Here is a 15,455-nt window from a genome sequence, read left to right as displayed (position 1 = left end):
AAAGAAAGAAAGAAAGAAAGAAAGAAAGAAAGAAAGAAAGAAAGAAAAAGAAAGAATGAATGAATGGAGGGCAGCCCAGGCAGGTCAGAATGCAGATTTTAAAGCTACCCAGAGACCCTGCACAGCAGAGTGGGGGTGGGTTGGGTGAACCTCGAAGGATGTGCTGCTTTACCCACCAAATGTACAGGGATGTGAACTCAGAGAAGTGTGGAGATAGGTAGCAAGAAAAAAGGACACACGAGGAAGTTCCAGAATCAGTTCACGGCAGAGCTGGACCTGGGGCCCGCAGGAAAGGGACAAGCCTGGGGCATCGGGGAGGCCCTCCGGGGGTGGCCGCAGCTCAGGGCATTGTACATGCGCTCTTTGTTTCTGTCCCATCCCCACCCCAGCCAGGCCATCCGAGAGCTGCAAGAGGAGGTCTCCCGTCTCCGTCTGCGACTGGAAGACAGCCTGCACCAGCCAGCCCAGGGCAGCCCGGCGCGCCCGGCCTCCACCCTCAACCGCCCCGCCCGGGCCCGGGCCCGGCCAGCCGATGCCTCAGCTTCCTGGGGCTCCCACTATGGCAGGTGGGTGACCCCAAAACGCTCGCCCTTGTGCCCTGGTGCCAGTGGCAGTAGGGAGACTTGGCTGCCTCTGGGGCTCTCCACGCATGGGAACTCACAGCCCTCTCCTACTCTGACAGTTCTTACCGTGTAATATTTGAAGCATCAAATATCTAAGCATGACCTGAACTCACCACCCACGTGAAGAGCCGAGCGTTTCCGGGATGTCCACCCGCTACTCCTTAGCTGGTCATCTCTGATGACTCTAAAATCAGCTCAGTGTTTGTTTCTAAGTGTTTCTATGGAAGGGCACTAAGCACGTTTTCATGCACATTGTCTCGTTAATCCTTCCTGTAACGCTCCAAGGTAGTTGCTGTTATTATCCCCACTTGACAGATGAGGAAACGGAGGGTCACAGAGGCTCTCTGTGAGCACGACTCACAGTCTTTGATTGTGACTTCCGTGCTTTCCTCTGGGTTGGCTTGCTGGCTGATCATCTTGAAAGTCTGCATAAAACCTCATCCACTGACCTCATCCCTCTCTCGCTCCTTTTTGCTAGTAAATCCACAGAGAGATTGTCTGGTGAGCCTGCAGGTGGGGAGCGAGCGGAGCCCACAGGAAGGCGGCGAGCCAGGTCTTCCTCAGTGCCTCGGGAGGTGCCCCAACTGTCCCTGAGTAAGTGACCACCTGCCTGGACTGGTTCCTGGAGGCTAGAGTCTGGGCCTGTGAGGTCAGTGGTCAGGGACCGTAACAATAGCCTTAGAAGGAGCCTTATCATAGTTCGCTGAAATACAATGCACTTCTAGTGATAGCCACTGTATGTCACGCGTTCTAAGGTTTCTAGAAGGGCTTTGTAGGGACCTCATCTCCATCTTCACTGCAAGTGGGGCATATCCCCCACATTCTGCAGATGAGAACGCCAGAGCCCGGAAGTGCAGGGGAATGGCCTGAAGGGGAAGGGGATGGGTTCATCCCACCTCGCTCCTTCCTGGCTGTGGGTGACCTTGGCCAGGTCGTTTACCTGCTCTGTGCAGTTAAAGGGACCGCTAACTCTGCAGTGATAAATAATAGTAGCTACGTGCTGGCATGGCCGTGAGGGTGCGTGCACGGCCTCCACGGCGGGTCCGGCCCAGCGCTTGGCACAAGGTCAGGGGTCCACATGTGTCGGCTGAGAGTATGAAGGGACAGATGTAGGATTAAAACCTGAGCTCCGCCCCAAAGCCTGAATTTAGGATTGGCTCACTCCCCGAGCTCTGCCAACCTCCCCTACCCCGTTTGCTGCCCCTCTTTTTCTACCCCAGGTTCCGAATCTGAGCCAACCTCCCCCCAACTGTTCTCTGAGAAGAGCCGGACCACCAAGGACAGTGCCCAGTCAGCACGGGACGGAACGAGAGGAGCCGGCAGCACCAGGCGGCTAGACAGGGTCACGTTCCAGGGCCAGTACACAGGTGAGCTGCGGGGCCTGGCCCAGCCCGCAGGGAGGACTCCTGTCATGGAAGTCCATGCGCCTTTGAAATATGATCATTTCTGTGAATTCCGTGACACAGGGAGCACCAGGGAGTGCCGCCTCTGTGACTCCATTCATTCATCCGCCAAACAGTCTCTGATGCCTGCCGGTGCCAGGGCCCACGGTTGCTTCTGGGGAAGCCCCATTAGCTGGTCAGTCACAGAGGGTTATGAAGCACCTACTGTGTGCAGGGTGGACACCAAATCACTTACCCCTGGCCTCCCTTCAGGTCTGATGCCCCAAGGTGCCCCTGTGTCTTAAGAACCAGGCCCCCAGCACGTAGTAAGACCTCAGATGACACACAGTAGGAATTTGGAGTGCTTAATATTAAAATAGGACATGGCTCCAACTTTCATGAATCTGACTGCATAGCAGACAATAACAAATAAGCGATTAAGTGTGTAAGTTACAGTAAGTAAATTACAGGTATGGCTCTCACCCATGCCAGCCCGGGAGGGAGGGCAGTTCACTGCAGACCCATAGGGCTGGGTGCAGGAGACCAGGGAGGAAGTGAAAGATGCGTGTCTACCCGGATGGAGCTGACAGAGTGAGGGGTTAGAAGTGGGAACAGTGGGCCGGTCCGGGGGCCCCCGAGGTAACACGCACACAGCATAGGAAGTGGGAAGCCCGCAAGGCATGGGGGAGAAAAAAGAGATGCGATCAGGCCACATTCTAAAGGTCTTATTTGAGACTCAGGGAGGGTCGAGGCAGCAGATGACAGGTCTGGGTAAAGACCCAAGCATCTGTCCAACTTGCTAACAACCTGGGCACGTTCCATCTGCCGGGTGCCAGGCAGAGCCCCACACGGGCACGGCCCCACTCAGCCCTTCCAACACGCCTATGAGACCCGTACTGTGACGGTCCCCATTTCACAGCCACTCGGAGCGCGGGGAGAAGACACAGCTGACCTCGTGCCCAAGCCATTCCAATGCCCCCCGGCAAGTGGGGGTCTAGGGCTGGGCAGCACTGTTTGTCCTTGCTTATCCTGTCCTCCAGGCCTGCTTCCCCCTGACGGAGCTCGGCTCTGTTGGTTGCTTCTGCATGTCAGGGAGAGGAGACAGAGCCTCCCCGACCCTCCCCAGTTCTCCGAACATGCAGAGAGCTGACTGTCTGGTTTCTTCCCCAGGCCAGGAGTACTGTGTTCTGACCCCCAAGACGGCCCCAAGAGGCAGTGGCGCAATCCCCTGTCCCAATTGCCGACACGCCAGGACCCAGGACTCAGGTGAGGGACGCTACCTGGAGAAGTGGTCAGTGTGCAGAGGCTGTGACTTCTCCCTTTAGGAAAGGGTGCAGGACGTGGGCCTGTCCTGAGCTCCGTGGCGGGTCAAGAGACAGACAAGGGAGTGGGATTGTGGGGGGCTCCTCAGCCCTCCCAATGTGTCCTGCCCTCACACCTGTGCCTCCAGGTGCTGCTGCCTGATGCCACCTTCCTTGACGATGACTTGGAGAAACCCTGGACATGACTTAAGTCCGATAAGGGGGTGGAGGTGGGGCCAGGCCATGATGATTATGTCCTATCTTCCCTCCATCCTCCTTCCACTCTGCATCCTTCCCCCAGACCCAACAGGGAAGAGTCATAGGGAGAGCAGTGGCCAGAGAATATATAGCCCTGAGTGCTAGTCCCAGTCCTGCCACTGCCTTGCTGTGTGACCTTAGGCAAGTTCCTTAACTTCTCTGAGCCTCAGGCTTCACATCCCTAATGAAAGGATTGGAGATGGTCCTAAGGCCCTTTCAAGCAATGATGATGATGATGGAGTTGTCACTTTTTAAACCCCCACTGTATACAGAGCATCATGCTAAGGGATTTACAAACATTAATCCTCACAACCCTATGAAATAGGCTTTCTCCATTTTATTATTATGCCTATTTCACAGGTGAGGAAACTGAGGCTCAGAGAGGTTAAGTAACTTATCCAAGGGCACACAGCTTACTAGTGGGAGAGCCAGGACTTGAACCCAGGTCGTTGTGACTCCAGAGCTCTGGCTCTTCACCATTATGTTGCTTTGCCTTTGCTCGAGTCCCAGCAGGCTTCCCTGTTCTTTTGTTCATTGATTCATTCATTGATTCATCCATTCACTCACTCATTGAGCACCTTCCCATACCGAGCCGTGGACTAAGCAGACACTGATGAACCAGCGGTCTGAGCGGGGCTCGGAGAGCACAGGTGGGGCCGGGGAGCCTGTAACTCAGCACCGCGGGTGGGAGGCCTTCCAGCTGAGCTGAGGCTTGAAAGAGAAGTGGGCCAACCTGGAATGCCACCAGGTGACCTATTGAGGATTTGCTGGGGAAGAGAACAAGGTTGCCGACCCTCCCCCTGCTCCCTTAGGCTTCCACTGACCCCCTGGTGCCTGAGGGGCTACTGTGGGCCACTCCCACATGGACAATGGGCCTGTCTCAGTGCGGAGGAAGGGCTGTAGGTTCAGGGGCTGCATTCGGGAGAGCCCGGGCTTGGGCTCAGACTGAGCACTGCCAGTTTCCTACTCGGACATTTTGGCAAATCATTCACGCTCTTGAGCCTCAGTTTTCCGGTCTGTAAAATGGGGGAGTGATGTAGGAACTAGCCCGGTGGCTTGTTGGATTTGATAAAAGAATGCACAAAGGCCCTCAGCAGAAGGCCTGGTTCCTTATATGCTGACCCTCGCTGTCACAGTCCCGAGGGGAGGCTGCTTGTCACCTCTGCGGGGACCCCAGGGGGAAGGTTGGTGCTGACGGACGTCTGCTTGGGGCTCCAGGCCCAGTAATCCAGACATAATCCTCTCCTGACATCTCTTCCTCCTCTTCTAGGTGGTTCTGTTACCAGGGACCCACCGGGACCTTCCCGCACTGATCCCCAGCGATGCCCCCTGTGTGGTCGAGTTGGGCCCCCCCCAGCGATGGATGGCCCAGACTCAGCCACCTCGGGTAGGGACAGATGCTCACTCTCTTCTCCCAGATAGACCCCCAGCTCTCCTTTATGGGGGTTTGGGGCCGCAGGGGCTGTTTCCCTGGGGTGACAACTCTCCCAGCCTGGGACAGAGTGAGCTGGGCAGAGAATTTGTTTCCCAAAGCCAGGCACTCCTGGCGTGGCCAGTCCACTGTCCAGCCGTCACAGGACATGGGCTGGGGGGACCGCCAGTTCTCGGCTAGGTCTTCCCAAGTGATCAGACTGTCCTCTCTGGTGTCCCTCCCTCCCAGGGCCAGAAAAGGCTGCCACCAGAAGAAACACACACACGGCCTCCAGCCCCACACAGCGGACCAAGGGCGCGGGGTCGCCGGCCCGGCCGCCCCCTGGACTGTGGTATCTGGCGGCGGCGCCCCCAGCACCAGCCCCTCCCGCGTTTGCCTACGTCTCCTCGGTTCCCATCATGCCTTATCCGTCAGCCACCGTGTAAGAACCTTTCTCTCTCTTCCTCCCTGCCTGTCTCACTCCAGAATTCACGGTCAGACCCGTGTCATGCAGCTGAGAACCCGGGCGCCCCGTACCCCTGTGGTTCCCCCACGTGTATAATGTGCAGAGCAGGCTGGACACTCGTGTAGTCACTCAACAAACCCCAAATGCTCGCTGCATACCGGGGAGACAGATTGCCGGTGGGGGGCCCGCAGTGAGGAGCCCAGCAGAGGGCCCTGTGCTCTAGGAGCTCACAGGGAAGGCGCCTGGGAAGCTTCCCGTTTCCTTGTGGGACTTCCCGGCAGGCTGCTAGGTGCACACTCACTGTCTCCTAATGGGCGTTCTTTTTGAGAACAGTTCTAGACGTATAGAGAAATGGAGCAGATAGTACAGACGCACACAGCTTCCCTCATTCTTCACATCTTACACTAATAGGGCACATTTGACAGTGAGCCAATATTAATACATTATTACTAACTAAAGCCCACAGCTTATTCGGGTTTCCACAGTTTTTACCTGAACCTTTTCTGCTCCGGGATCCCACCCAGGAGGCCACATAGGTGCCCCTGGGTTGTCATGGGTCCTTAGGCCCCTCTTGGCTGTGACCGTCTCTCAGACTTTGCTGGTGTCTGAGGGCCTTGAGCTCTGAGGAGGACGGGTCAGGCCGATGGCAGGAGGAGCTCTTCCTTTTCCCGTGGATTTGGATCTAACATCCGCAAGAGAGCAAAGACTTGAGCAGTGGGGGCAGAAGTGGTTCAGGGTGTGGACTCCGAGCTGCGCTGGAATCCCGACTGCCACTTCCTGCTGCCGCAGCCTCAGTAAAACTACTGCCTCTCTGGGCCTCAGTTTTCCCCATCTGGTAAATGCGGTAATAGTCTCGACCGGGGACGGTTGTGCGAGGATTAAATGAGGCGCGAGGCCAGACGCAGGTGAGATGTGTGCGGAACGTGTGGGGCGGTGCCGGCAGCCGCTCGCTGCCCGATAAAAGGGCGGCGTTGTCCTCACAGCCGAGAGCGCTACGGGGCAGCACTGTCGTTAGGAAGAAGAAAAATGAGAAAAGGCGGCTTCAACAGGACAGGAAGGTGCAGGGGGAGAAATAGCCCTGAACCCTGAAATTAGATCTGTCATCCCGTCCCGACGATCAGCAGCTAGTTCTATGCCTCAGTTTCCCTCAGTGGGAAATGAGTTGGTCGGGAGACGGTCAGAAGCCTGTGTCTGTGGCAGCAAGAGGCCAGAGTCGCTGTGCGGGCTGCGCTTGCTGGGAGCGGAGGCACCGGGTGCCATCCAGCCCCCGTCCCCGTAAGGTCTCGGGCCTGCGACGTGGGTTCTGGCTGCCCTTGGCGGACGCCGGGAACATTCTGCCCCGTCAGCTGCCGGAGGCCGGACTGCGTGCTCAGGCCCAGCAGAGGGGCTGGAGGCACCTGCCTGTGCTCCCGGTCAAGGGCAGGAGAGGTTTCCCTGGAATTTGGTGGCCCAGGATAAAGCTGCGAGTGTCTGCGGTAGGCAGGGGTCTCTCTGCTTCTGAGGCTGTTCCATACCCTTCCAGGCTCAGACCTGTGGTCAGACCTAACCAGGTTGCTGCCCAGGCCTGGCCAGGCCATAGGGAAGGGAAAAGGCCCTGAGCTGTAGTGCCCACAGACCTGGCCGGTGGTAGCCATGGAACCTTAGGTGGGAGGGTGGTTGCTTTGTTCCCAGTCTGTGCCTCAGTTTTTTCCTCTGTGAAATGGGTTGTGGTAAGGATGAAATGAACGAATGCATGGAAAGCCCACAGTATCTAGAAGCTGGCCGGGAACCATAGTACTTCCAATGCTTCCAGAATTTGGGCTGATGATGCCCTGAAATTTCTCCAGCTGTCATCAGTGAGACTGAGCATGCTCACTGACAGGCCAGGGGCCCCTTAGAAAGTTTATGGGCCTGTGCTGCCCCCTGCTGGCCAGCTGCCTTATAGCCCCTGCACCAAAGGCTTGGTAGCTAGGAAGGTTTTCTGATTTGATTCTGTTTGGGTGGAGGGGGGCGGGGGCTGTAGCTTCTGCCTTAGGGGGAGTTTTAAGTCCCTTTGGGGCCAAGCGGGTTATCAAATGATTAGAAGGTAGGGTGTGTGGAAACCCTGTAGTTAGACCGGATAGTCCCTGAAGGAGGGAATTGGATTCAAGAATCCTGTTCATTGGGTTCAGATGGTATAAACTGGCATCTCCTGGTTGCTGATTAAGGAGCTCTGGGCGTGAGCGCAGCGCCGGCCCTGGCAGCTCTCTGACGCTGAGCTGACATTTACAGAGGCACTTGGAGTGCCAGGCAGCAGACAGAGCTTTTCCCCGGAATGTTCCTATGGGATCTATCCTGGGAGGTGGCTAAGTGTGGAATTTTCAGGTGGGGGGACAGTCCTTGAAGGGTGCAGTGCCCTGGCCAGGGTCCTGTGGCCAGCCCCGCGGAATGGCTAGGATTTGGGGCAGCCCTCCTGCATCACTTTGCCTCTCTGAGCTTCTCTTGCTCGTCCATAAAATCAGCATGACTGTAGCCAGCGAATAACCAAGCTAAGCGCTGGTACAGAAAACACTGAACTCAGAGCCAGGCACCTGGGACCCAGGATGCAGTGGCATCTCCGGGTTAGGCACCGCCTCTGTTTGAGGAGCTGCCAGACCGGTTCCCAAAGTGCTTGCACCGTTGAACGTTCCCACCAGCGCTGTGGGAGCCTTCGGATTTCTCCAGATCCTCACCAACATCTGTCTTCGGGCTTCAGTCATCCAGTGGTGGCCAAGCGCACGACATGGCATCCCCTGTGGTTTTCAGTTGCGTTTTCCTGATGGCCCAATGCTGTTGAGCATCTTTTCACGTGCTTGGTGTCCATTTGCATATCTTCTTGGGCGAGACCTCTATTCTGATCCCAGCAAAGCCCTCCACTCGCTTTCTTCCACGACACTCGGGCCGCACCCTCTTCCTGCCAGTTGCTGGTTTGGCGACGCTAGCTGCGCGCTGTAGTGAGTCCCTGGAGAAATCCATGCTGCAGCTCGTGGCTCCTACCACATCCTCCCCAGCACGTTAAATGATACCCCACATCCCTGTAGGGCCGGGCCAGGAAGGACACCCTTCCACTTGCCGCCCTGGAGGAGTGAAACCAGACCCCCCACTCCTACAGAGTCCCATAACAATCACGTCTCTTCACTGCGCCACACTTGGCCAATGGCCCCATGTTATGTTTCCGGTGAAGGGGGTTTCCTCCTGACCTGGGGTGATGCTGGTCTCCCTGCGATCTGGCTCTCAGGTTAGAAGCCTCAAGAAGGCAGCCGGTCACCAGTGTAACCCCAGGGCCAGGCACACTGGCTACCACATAGTGTAGGATCGAACAATATTTACTGAGTACACGGGGGAGATTGAACTAACCGTTTTTGGGGACCTGATCTGGGTCAGGCCCTCCTGTTTCTCATCCTTCATCCTTCCAACACATCTCTCAAGTCGCTGTTTATGATTCCCATTTTAGAGCTGAGGACACTGAGCCCCCAAGCGTCGGGGCCAGGGACCAGCCGGGGCTTAGAACGGGGTGCATTCCAAGCCTGGTGCTCTGCTCAGCCCTCTGCGCAGTCCGTGAACGCAGCTCCCTCTCCCCTCAGGTATTACGTGCCTCCAGGACCTACCTCCGCTTGCTCGGCCCAGCCAGCCCCCGCCAAGTGGCCCCCCATGGCCCCCTCGCGACCGGCCAGGGCGCCCCGGCCCTCCATCCAGCTGCACCTGGAGGACCTGGAGGAGCTCAACAAGGCCCTGACCCGAGCCGTCCAGGCCGCCGAGAGCATCCGCTCCACCACCAAGCACATGAGCCGCTCCCTGTCTGCCGACCTGCGCCAGGCCCGAAGCCTGCGCGGCTCCTGCCTCTTCTGACGTCACTGGGGCTCCGAACCAGCTGGTGGGGGCAGGTGGGCAGCAGCCTGCAGCTGTCCCCCGGGCCAGGAGTCAGCTGGAGCCACTCGGGAAGGCCCCATAGACCCCTCCTGAGAGGTCTCCTTCCAGCACGGGCCCTGCCTGCTCAGCGTCTTCAAAGCACAAGGGGTATTGGCGGCTCATCGAGAGAAGGAACTTTCAGGGGCCCAGCCCCCACAGGAAGTGCTGGGCCCGAGGCCCCCTTCTGTCCAGATGCGGTCTCTGGGGGTCTCCTGGTCCTGCACTGTCCACCTCTGGCTAATAATATGTTTTTCAGATACAGATGGACAGATTTTTTTTTAAACGGAGTTTTCCTGGTCTTAGATCTAACCTCTGAGGCCCAATAAGCAGGGCTAGGGCCAGGGTCTCCGGGGCAAAGGTGTCTCCTCACCGGTGACCAGCCGCTCTGGAGTCGGCCTCTCTGGGAAGGACACGGCTGGGCACTTTCCTCCTAGTGACCGATGGCCAGTAGGGCACGTTGGGGCCATGGAAATGTCAAGATGTCGAGCCCCTGCATGACGTGCGCCCAGCAGTCCGTGGCTGGAGAGGCCTTTCCCATGGGCCTGCTGGGAAGGGAGACCCCCGGCGAGGGCCCAAGGAAGCTGTCCACCATGGTCCCTCTCTGTACCTCCTCCCGCCAGCCCCAGTGCTGTCCCCGGGATGCCTGTGGGATTTGGCTTGTGGCCAGCTACCTGCCAGGCCCCGCTGGGCAGCGGGAAGCCAGCCCGTGTTCTGTTCCCCTCCTCGTAGCAGCGTGTACCTCAGCTTTTCTGGGATGTGTATGCATCAGTGATATTTGTATATTTGAGGTGTTTAAAAATCTATTTTCGTGAAGAATGAATATTGATCTTTTACAAAAAGAAGAAAAGAAAAAAAAAAAAAAACATTCCCAAGGCTGCCCACATCTGTGGTGTGTGTCATCGACTTGTGGTTTCTTAACTCCAGTGTGTGGGGTGGAAGATTCGATGAGGAGCCGAACCCTTCCTGCGGGGACCTTGCCCGTTTCCTGACTTTCTCTGCCTTCCTGTGCTGGCTTCTGTTTCTCCAACCTTCCCCCCTCCCTGTGTCAGGACCTGGAGCTTTTGCCTGGCAGGGCTGCCTGGCCAAGCCCCTCCTTGCTGAGGTCAGAGCTGTTAGGAGACACACAGCAGATCTGTGTCTGCCAAAGCACGAGCCTGGACTCTCTTTCCAGTGCTCCGTTTAGTAGCAAACAGCAACACCGGTCACCCTTTACGGAGCACCCACTAGACGCCGATCCCTGCGCTCGGTGCTCAGCACAGGGGCTCACACAGGGCACAGCCCGGCCTCCGGGCCCCCCGCCATGTGCCCCCTTTGGCGATGAGAGACAGAGGTTCTAGAGGGCTCTCTGCCCCACCTCACGATGTCTGAATGGCTTAGGCCGCTCCGACGCGAATTGCCTCAACAATGTGGCCCCACTTTGGCCACCTGAGTGGTGCGGCTCCTCCCGCGGTAACTCTCGTAGCCACCGGGTGTGTAGAACCGGCCTTCCTTGCCTGGACTCCCGGTTTCGGGGCCTCCGACTCTCCATGACCTCGACCGGCCTGCCTCTGACGTGGCCCCATCTCCAGGGCTTCAAACATATTTGCAAGATACTGGTTTCTAGGGGCCGACCTCCCCCAGGGATGTCCTTGTGTGGGCATCAGATGGGCACCCGAGAACACTCTCCCTGGAGACACACAGCCCCTCTGGCCTCGGCCGAGGCTCTCCGTCCTGCCCCTGCGGAGACAGCCTCCTCTTGCCAGGATGCTCACTGCACCGGCCTCTGCAGAAGTCGCCTCCAGGCGGCCCTCCAAGCTCTCTCCCCAGATGGCAGGGTGATGATCTGGGTGAGATCCTCAAGGCAGCTACCACACCCCGGTCTCCCCCCGCCCCCATTCACCTGACCTCCTCCCAGGGCTCTGCCTCATCGTTCTCAAACACTCCTCTCGACCTCGGCTTGCAGCTGGAGCACCAGGCTGGCTTTCCAAGCTCATATCTTTCTAGACTGGTTCATGATGCCTCTTCAGGAAGCCTTCCCAAGACTTCCACTGCAGGAAGGAACCTCCCCATGCTCCCAGGCTCCCACGGCATTGACCTATCATCACTTCCCAGATGTGGTGCTGTGACAGCGGGAGTGCTCTTCTCACCCAGGGACACGGGCTTAGCCATGAATCAAGCCAGGGCTCTTGGCTCAGGCCAGGCTTCCACATGCACGAATGCATGAGGGGAGCGGAATGACAAGCGACCACCTGCCTCCTGTTTCACATGCAGAAGCTTTATTGATGCACGAGGCAGCGTGATAGTGCAAAGGGTGGGCGTAGTGCTGACCGGCCGAGCCCCCAAGTCCCGAGGTCCAACCCAGTGCTGTGTCTCCCTCCTTCTCCTTCTGCCTTTCTTCCTTGTGCTGCTTATCCAGGGGGTCCACACAGATCTGGCAGACAGAGAGGGAGCACGGTGATGGGAGCGCTCTTGTTGGGGAAGGGTGCAATGAGCTCCAGACTCTGGCGCAATGCATTCTCCCTCCCTGAAACTCAACCTCTTCACCTCCGAATGGGGGGCTCGAGGCTGTACGAACAACTGGTGTTTACTGAGGCTCCCAAGCTAGGTTGATCTGGATTCCTCACAGCCATCGTGCGGATGGTGAAACTGAGGTTCAGGGGCCATGTGGCCTGTCCATGGTCCCAGCTCTTAGACGCGGGCGGCAGGCTACAGGCCAGGTGCCAAGTGGTGCTGTGTGCCCAGTCCTTCCCCGCCAGCTCCAGGAGGGGGCGGAGGTGGTTTATCCACTGGTGGTCACGAGACGGCCTCAGGTGGCCAACGGAGACCTTTTTACTTAATAATAATAAAAAAGAATGTATGTCATGTATATCCAAAAGGTATAGCCCGCTCTATCAGCTCGTGATTTCAGCTGTTACTTGCATAGGACACGACTCAGGAAAGCTTCCTCTCCTGAACTGGTTGAACAGAAAGTATTAAGGAGATTATTATATAGGTAATTCTGCAGCTATAGCAAAAAACAGGATGGTGGTCCTGGGACTGCGGGCAATTTGGGTGATGCAAAAACCACAACAGGGACCTCCCACCCACGGGTGTCAGTCGCTGGGGTGTGGCTGGCAGGTGTAAAGGATCATTATCCTTGTGTGTTTCTCTGTCGAAGCCCCACTGCCACCCTGTCCCTGCTGTTCTCCTCCTCCCTTGCCGTCCTCCCTGTTTCCCCGGGACTTTCCCCCTGGGCTCTCATCCAGTGGAGCCCCTAGGGAGTCAGCTGTCCCTGCAGGGAGACAGGCGCTTAAAGACAGGATGTCCTGCCTGGCTGTGCAGCCGTGGCCTCCCCCTGTTTGCGCCTCCGGGCTGGCTCTAGTCCTCCTTGCCTTCACCTTTTCGCATCGGTGAACTGATCTCTGACTTCTGCATGCCGATGCACGGATGGCTTCGTGGAACACTCTCATTTGCTCCTCGGTCACTTCTGGCTTGTCAGCTGCAGGAGGGAGTGGAGGGGGCTGGGTGAGCATGCCTGGCAGCGCGGGACGCCGGGGAAGGTGGGGGGTTTGGGAGGCCCAGCCGCAGGGCACAGTCTGCTGCGTGAGGCCTGGCTGGGAGTGGGTTTTGCAGGGGTGCTTACTATAGAAGGACAGTCCCTTGTTCTGCTCATCTTTGGAGGGCGAAGCCAAACATGAAGATCTTGGGATCCTTGGCTGAGCAGGAGATCGGACAAATTGTTCTTTTCCGTACTCTGGAGAAGAAAACTCTGGAGTGAACCACACAGCACAATGGTCCCGGTCACGGGCAAGTGAACCCTGGTGTGCCTCCATGGCCCGCAGCAGCGTCAGCAAGGCCAGGGGTTCACCTGGGCCAGCGAGCCCTCGCTCCATGTGTGCAGGCCCTGCGCTGAGATGTGCAATCGTAGGAGCCTCGTGGACTGTGGCTGTCAGGGCCTTTCATCCCTCATTTTCCTGATGAGGAAAGTGGAGCCAGACAGGAGCTCTCAGGCTGCCCAGGGCTGCTCAAGTTTCATCCCATCGGCATTTGTATGCTCCTACCATGTGCCCTCCTCGGGTGATGGCGGGACAGGAGGGGAGTCACTGTCTGCCTGACATAGACTGCCCGCCAGATCCCAAAGGAGAAGAGTAGCTTGAGAGAGCAGGACTGCAGCTCCAGCCTTGGCTTTGAATTCTAGCTCTAATTACAGGCTGTGTGACTTCAGGGAAACTACTTGACATCTCTGTTTCTCTGTTTTCTCAGCCGATCCTAAAATGTCCTCTAAGGTTGTGAGTCTTAAGTGGGTTAATTCGGAGTAAGTACTTCAAACAGTGCCTGCACTGGGAGAGCTCAAGTCTCTGTGGACAGTTAAAATACTGATTATTTCAAGTGCGGAGACACGTGGACCTGGGAAATGCATGAAGAGGGCCTGTCCTGTGTTCTCTCTGTGCTTCACCCCCAGCACCCGCCTCCTTAAGGGCTAGCGCACCCACCGTCCCCATGACACACTCCAGTCCTCCCGCCTGAGGGCTGTCCCTCACCGTGATTGGACACAGTCCCATTCTCCCTCGGACCTTCAGATAACTGGAGTTATAAGAGCGCACTTGTCCCCACTATAGCCGAACAGAAGAGGCAGAAAAGCGGTGAAGATCATGGAGAAGAAAAGTGAGGACAACCACTGGTCATTATCATTGAGGGGCAAGAGTTGGTGGTGACTCAGTCACCCTCCCATTCCATGGATGAAAAGGCTGAGGCCAGGAGGAAGTGGGAGGACTTGCTCAAGGTTTTCGAGCAGCTGGGAACAGAAGCCTGGGGCTGGGGTGAGCTAGTGTGGGGGTCTTACATGGTTAGGTACTCTCTGAGCAGTATTTTGTCATCGGTATGGTTGGGAGCAAAGTAAAAAAGAAGGCTGCATGGATCGTTCCTAGGAGCTGGTTGAACTCCGGGTTGTTGAAGGCCGAGCGATGTAAAACCACTTGCCAGAGATCTGGGAAGAAGCCAAGAGCTGATGATAGAGACGGAGCAGAATGCCCCTGTTAGCCAGCCAGGTAGATGCCCCTCCTTTCTCGCACAGGGCACTGGCGCCCCCAGAGTCGAGGAGTGGGCGTGCAGGAACTCACTCTGAGATCAGTCCTCCCCCAGCCGCCGGCTGGCCCTCCTGCCCCGTCAGAATGCCCCTCTGGGGACCCTGCAAGGAAGGCTCTGCGTTTGGCAGAAGACTGCCAGCAGAGGCTGGTCAGAATGTCACCCCAGGACCCAGGAGAGAAAAGGGCAGAATCAGGCAGAATCAGGCAAGGAGGCCAACCACAAGCCAGCGGGAGAAAGGAAGCCCAGGGGCGGCTGCCCGTGGCGCTCAGGGGCCGGGACCTGGGTCCGAGGTAGGCGTTGAGTGATGGGCTCCGCCGTGGTTCAGCACACACGGGCTCTGGGCGTCCAGCAGGGAAGGAGGCTCAGGGCAGCGGGGGCCCAGGACAGCGCCATGGCCGGATGGAGAGGCACCTGGACTCAGGCAGAACTGGTGGCTGGAGGTACAGTGACCTTTATATCGAGCTGTGGGCGGAGCCCTGGAGCCCCTTATGACGCAATCCGATGAGCGCTTGCGAAATGCCTTCACAAATCCTTCCCTCCTTCCCCAAAGCCGGCTCTAGCTAAGGCCTCCAAGCCTGGTCTTCGGAACTCTGACCGGAAGGGCTACAAGGGCCCCCGAGGTCTGTATTCAAGGCCAAGGTGCTGTGGGCTCGAGTGGTATTATTAAACGTGTGTATTCCACAGAGGGCCTTTAAGCAACCTCTGAGGTTTTTTGTTTTGGAGTTTTTGTTTTGTTTTACTGTAATGAAGGGCTTCAGAGGGGAGGGTGGGGAATGGGAAGGGTGGTGATGGGTAGTAAGGAGGGCACGTATTGCATGGTGCACTGGGTGTGATACGCACTAATGAATCATCGAACTTTACATCAAAAACCAGGGATACTGTATGGTGACTAACAATATAATAAAAAAATTAAAATAAAAAAAAAGATTATGTATTTATTTGAGTCAGAGCAAAGAGAGCGAGCGGGTGGGAGAGGCAGAGGAGAGGGAGAAGCAGGCTCTCCACTGAGCAGAGCCCTGATGCACGGGCTGGACCCAGGATGCATGGGATCATGACCTGAAG

The 15,455-nt window shown here is 57.1% G+C and overlaps 1 protein-coding gene across 5 annotated transcripts in view; it reads left to right on the top strand.

Annotated features, from left to right (window-relative positions):
• AKNA (AT-hook transcription factor) overlaps nucleotides 1-10,228 on the top strand; it is a 54,423-nt gene extending 44,195 nt beyond the window's left edge. For all 5 annotated transcript variants that reach the window (XM_040631782.1, XM_040631784.1, XM_040631783.1 and 2 more), the window contains 5 exons: nucleotides 1,844-1,990; nucleotides 3,176-3,271; nucleotides 4,835-4,951; nucleotides 5,225-5,417; nucleotides 9,023-10,228. In XM_040631782.1, the coding sequence (XP_040487716.1) occupies nucleotides 1,844-1,990; nucleotides 3,176-3,271; nucleotides 4,835-4,951; nucleotides 5,225-5,417; nucleotides 9,023-9,287 (818 nt within the window). In that variant the 3' untranslated portion in view covers nucleotides 9,288-10,228. The remainder of the gene's footprint in view (nucleotides 1-1,843; nucleotides 1,991-3,175; nucleotides 3,272-4,834; nucleotides 4,952-5,224; nucleotides 5,418-9,022) is intronic.
• The last annotated feature ends 5,227 nt before the right edge of the window (nucleotides 10,229-15,455 follow it).

This window comes from Ursus maritimus, unplaced genomic scaffold, assembly GCF_017311325.1.
Source record: "Ursus maritimus isolate PB19 unplaced genomic scaffold, ASM1731132v1 scaffold_17, whole genome shotgun sequence".
NCBI classification, from domain to species: Eukaryota; Metazoa; Chordata; class Mammalia; order Carnivora; family Ursidae; genus Ursus; species Ursus maritimus.
Note: the sequence above shows the minus strand (reverse complement) of the source record. Positions and strands in the feature narration are given on the sequence as shown.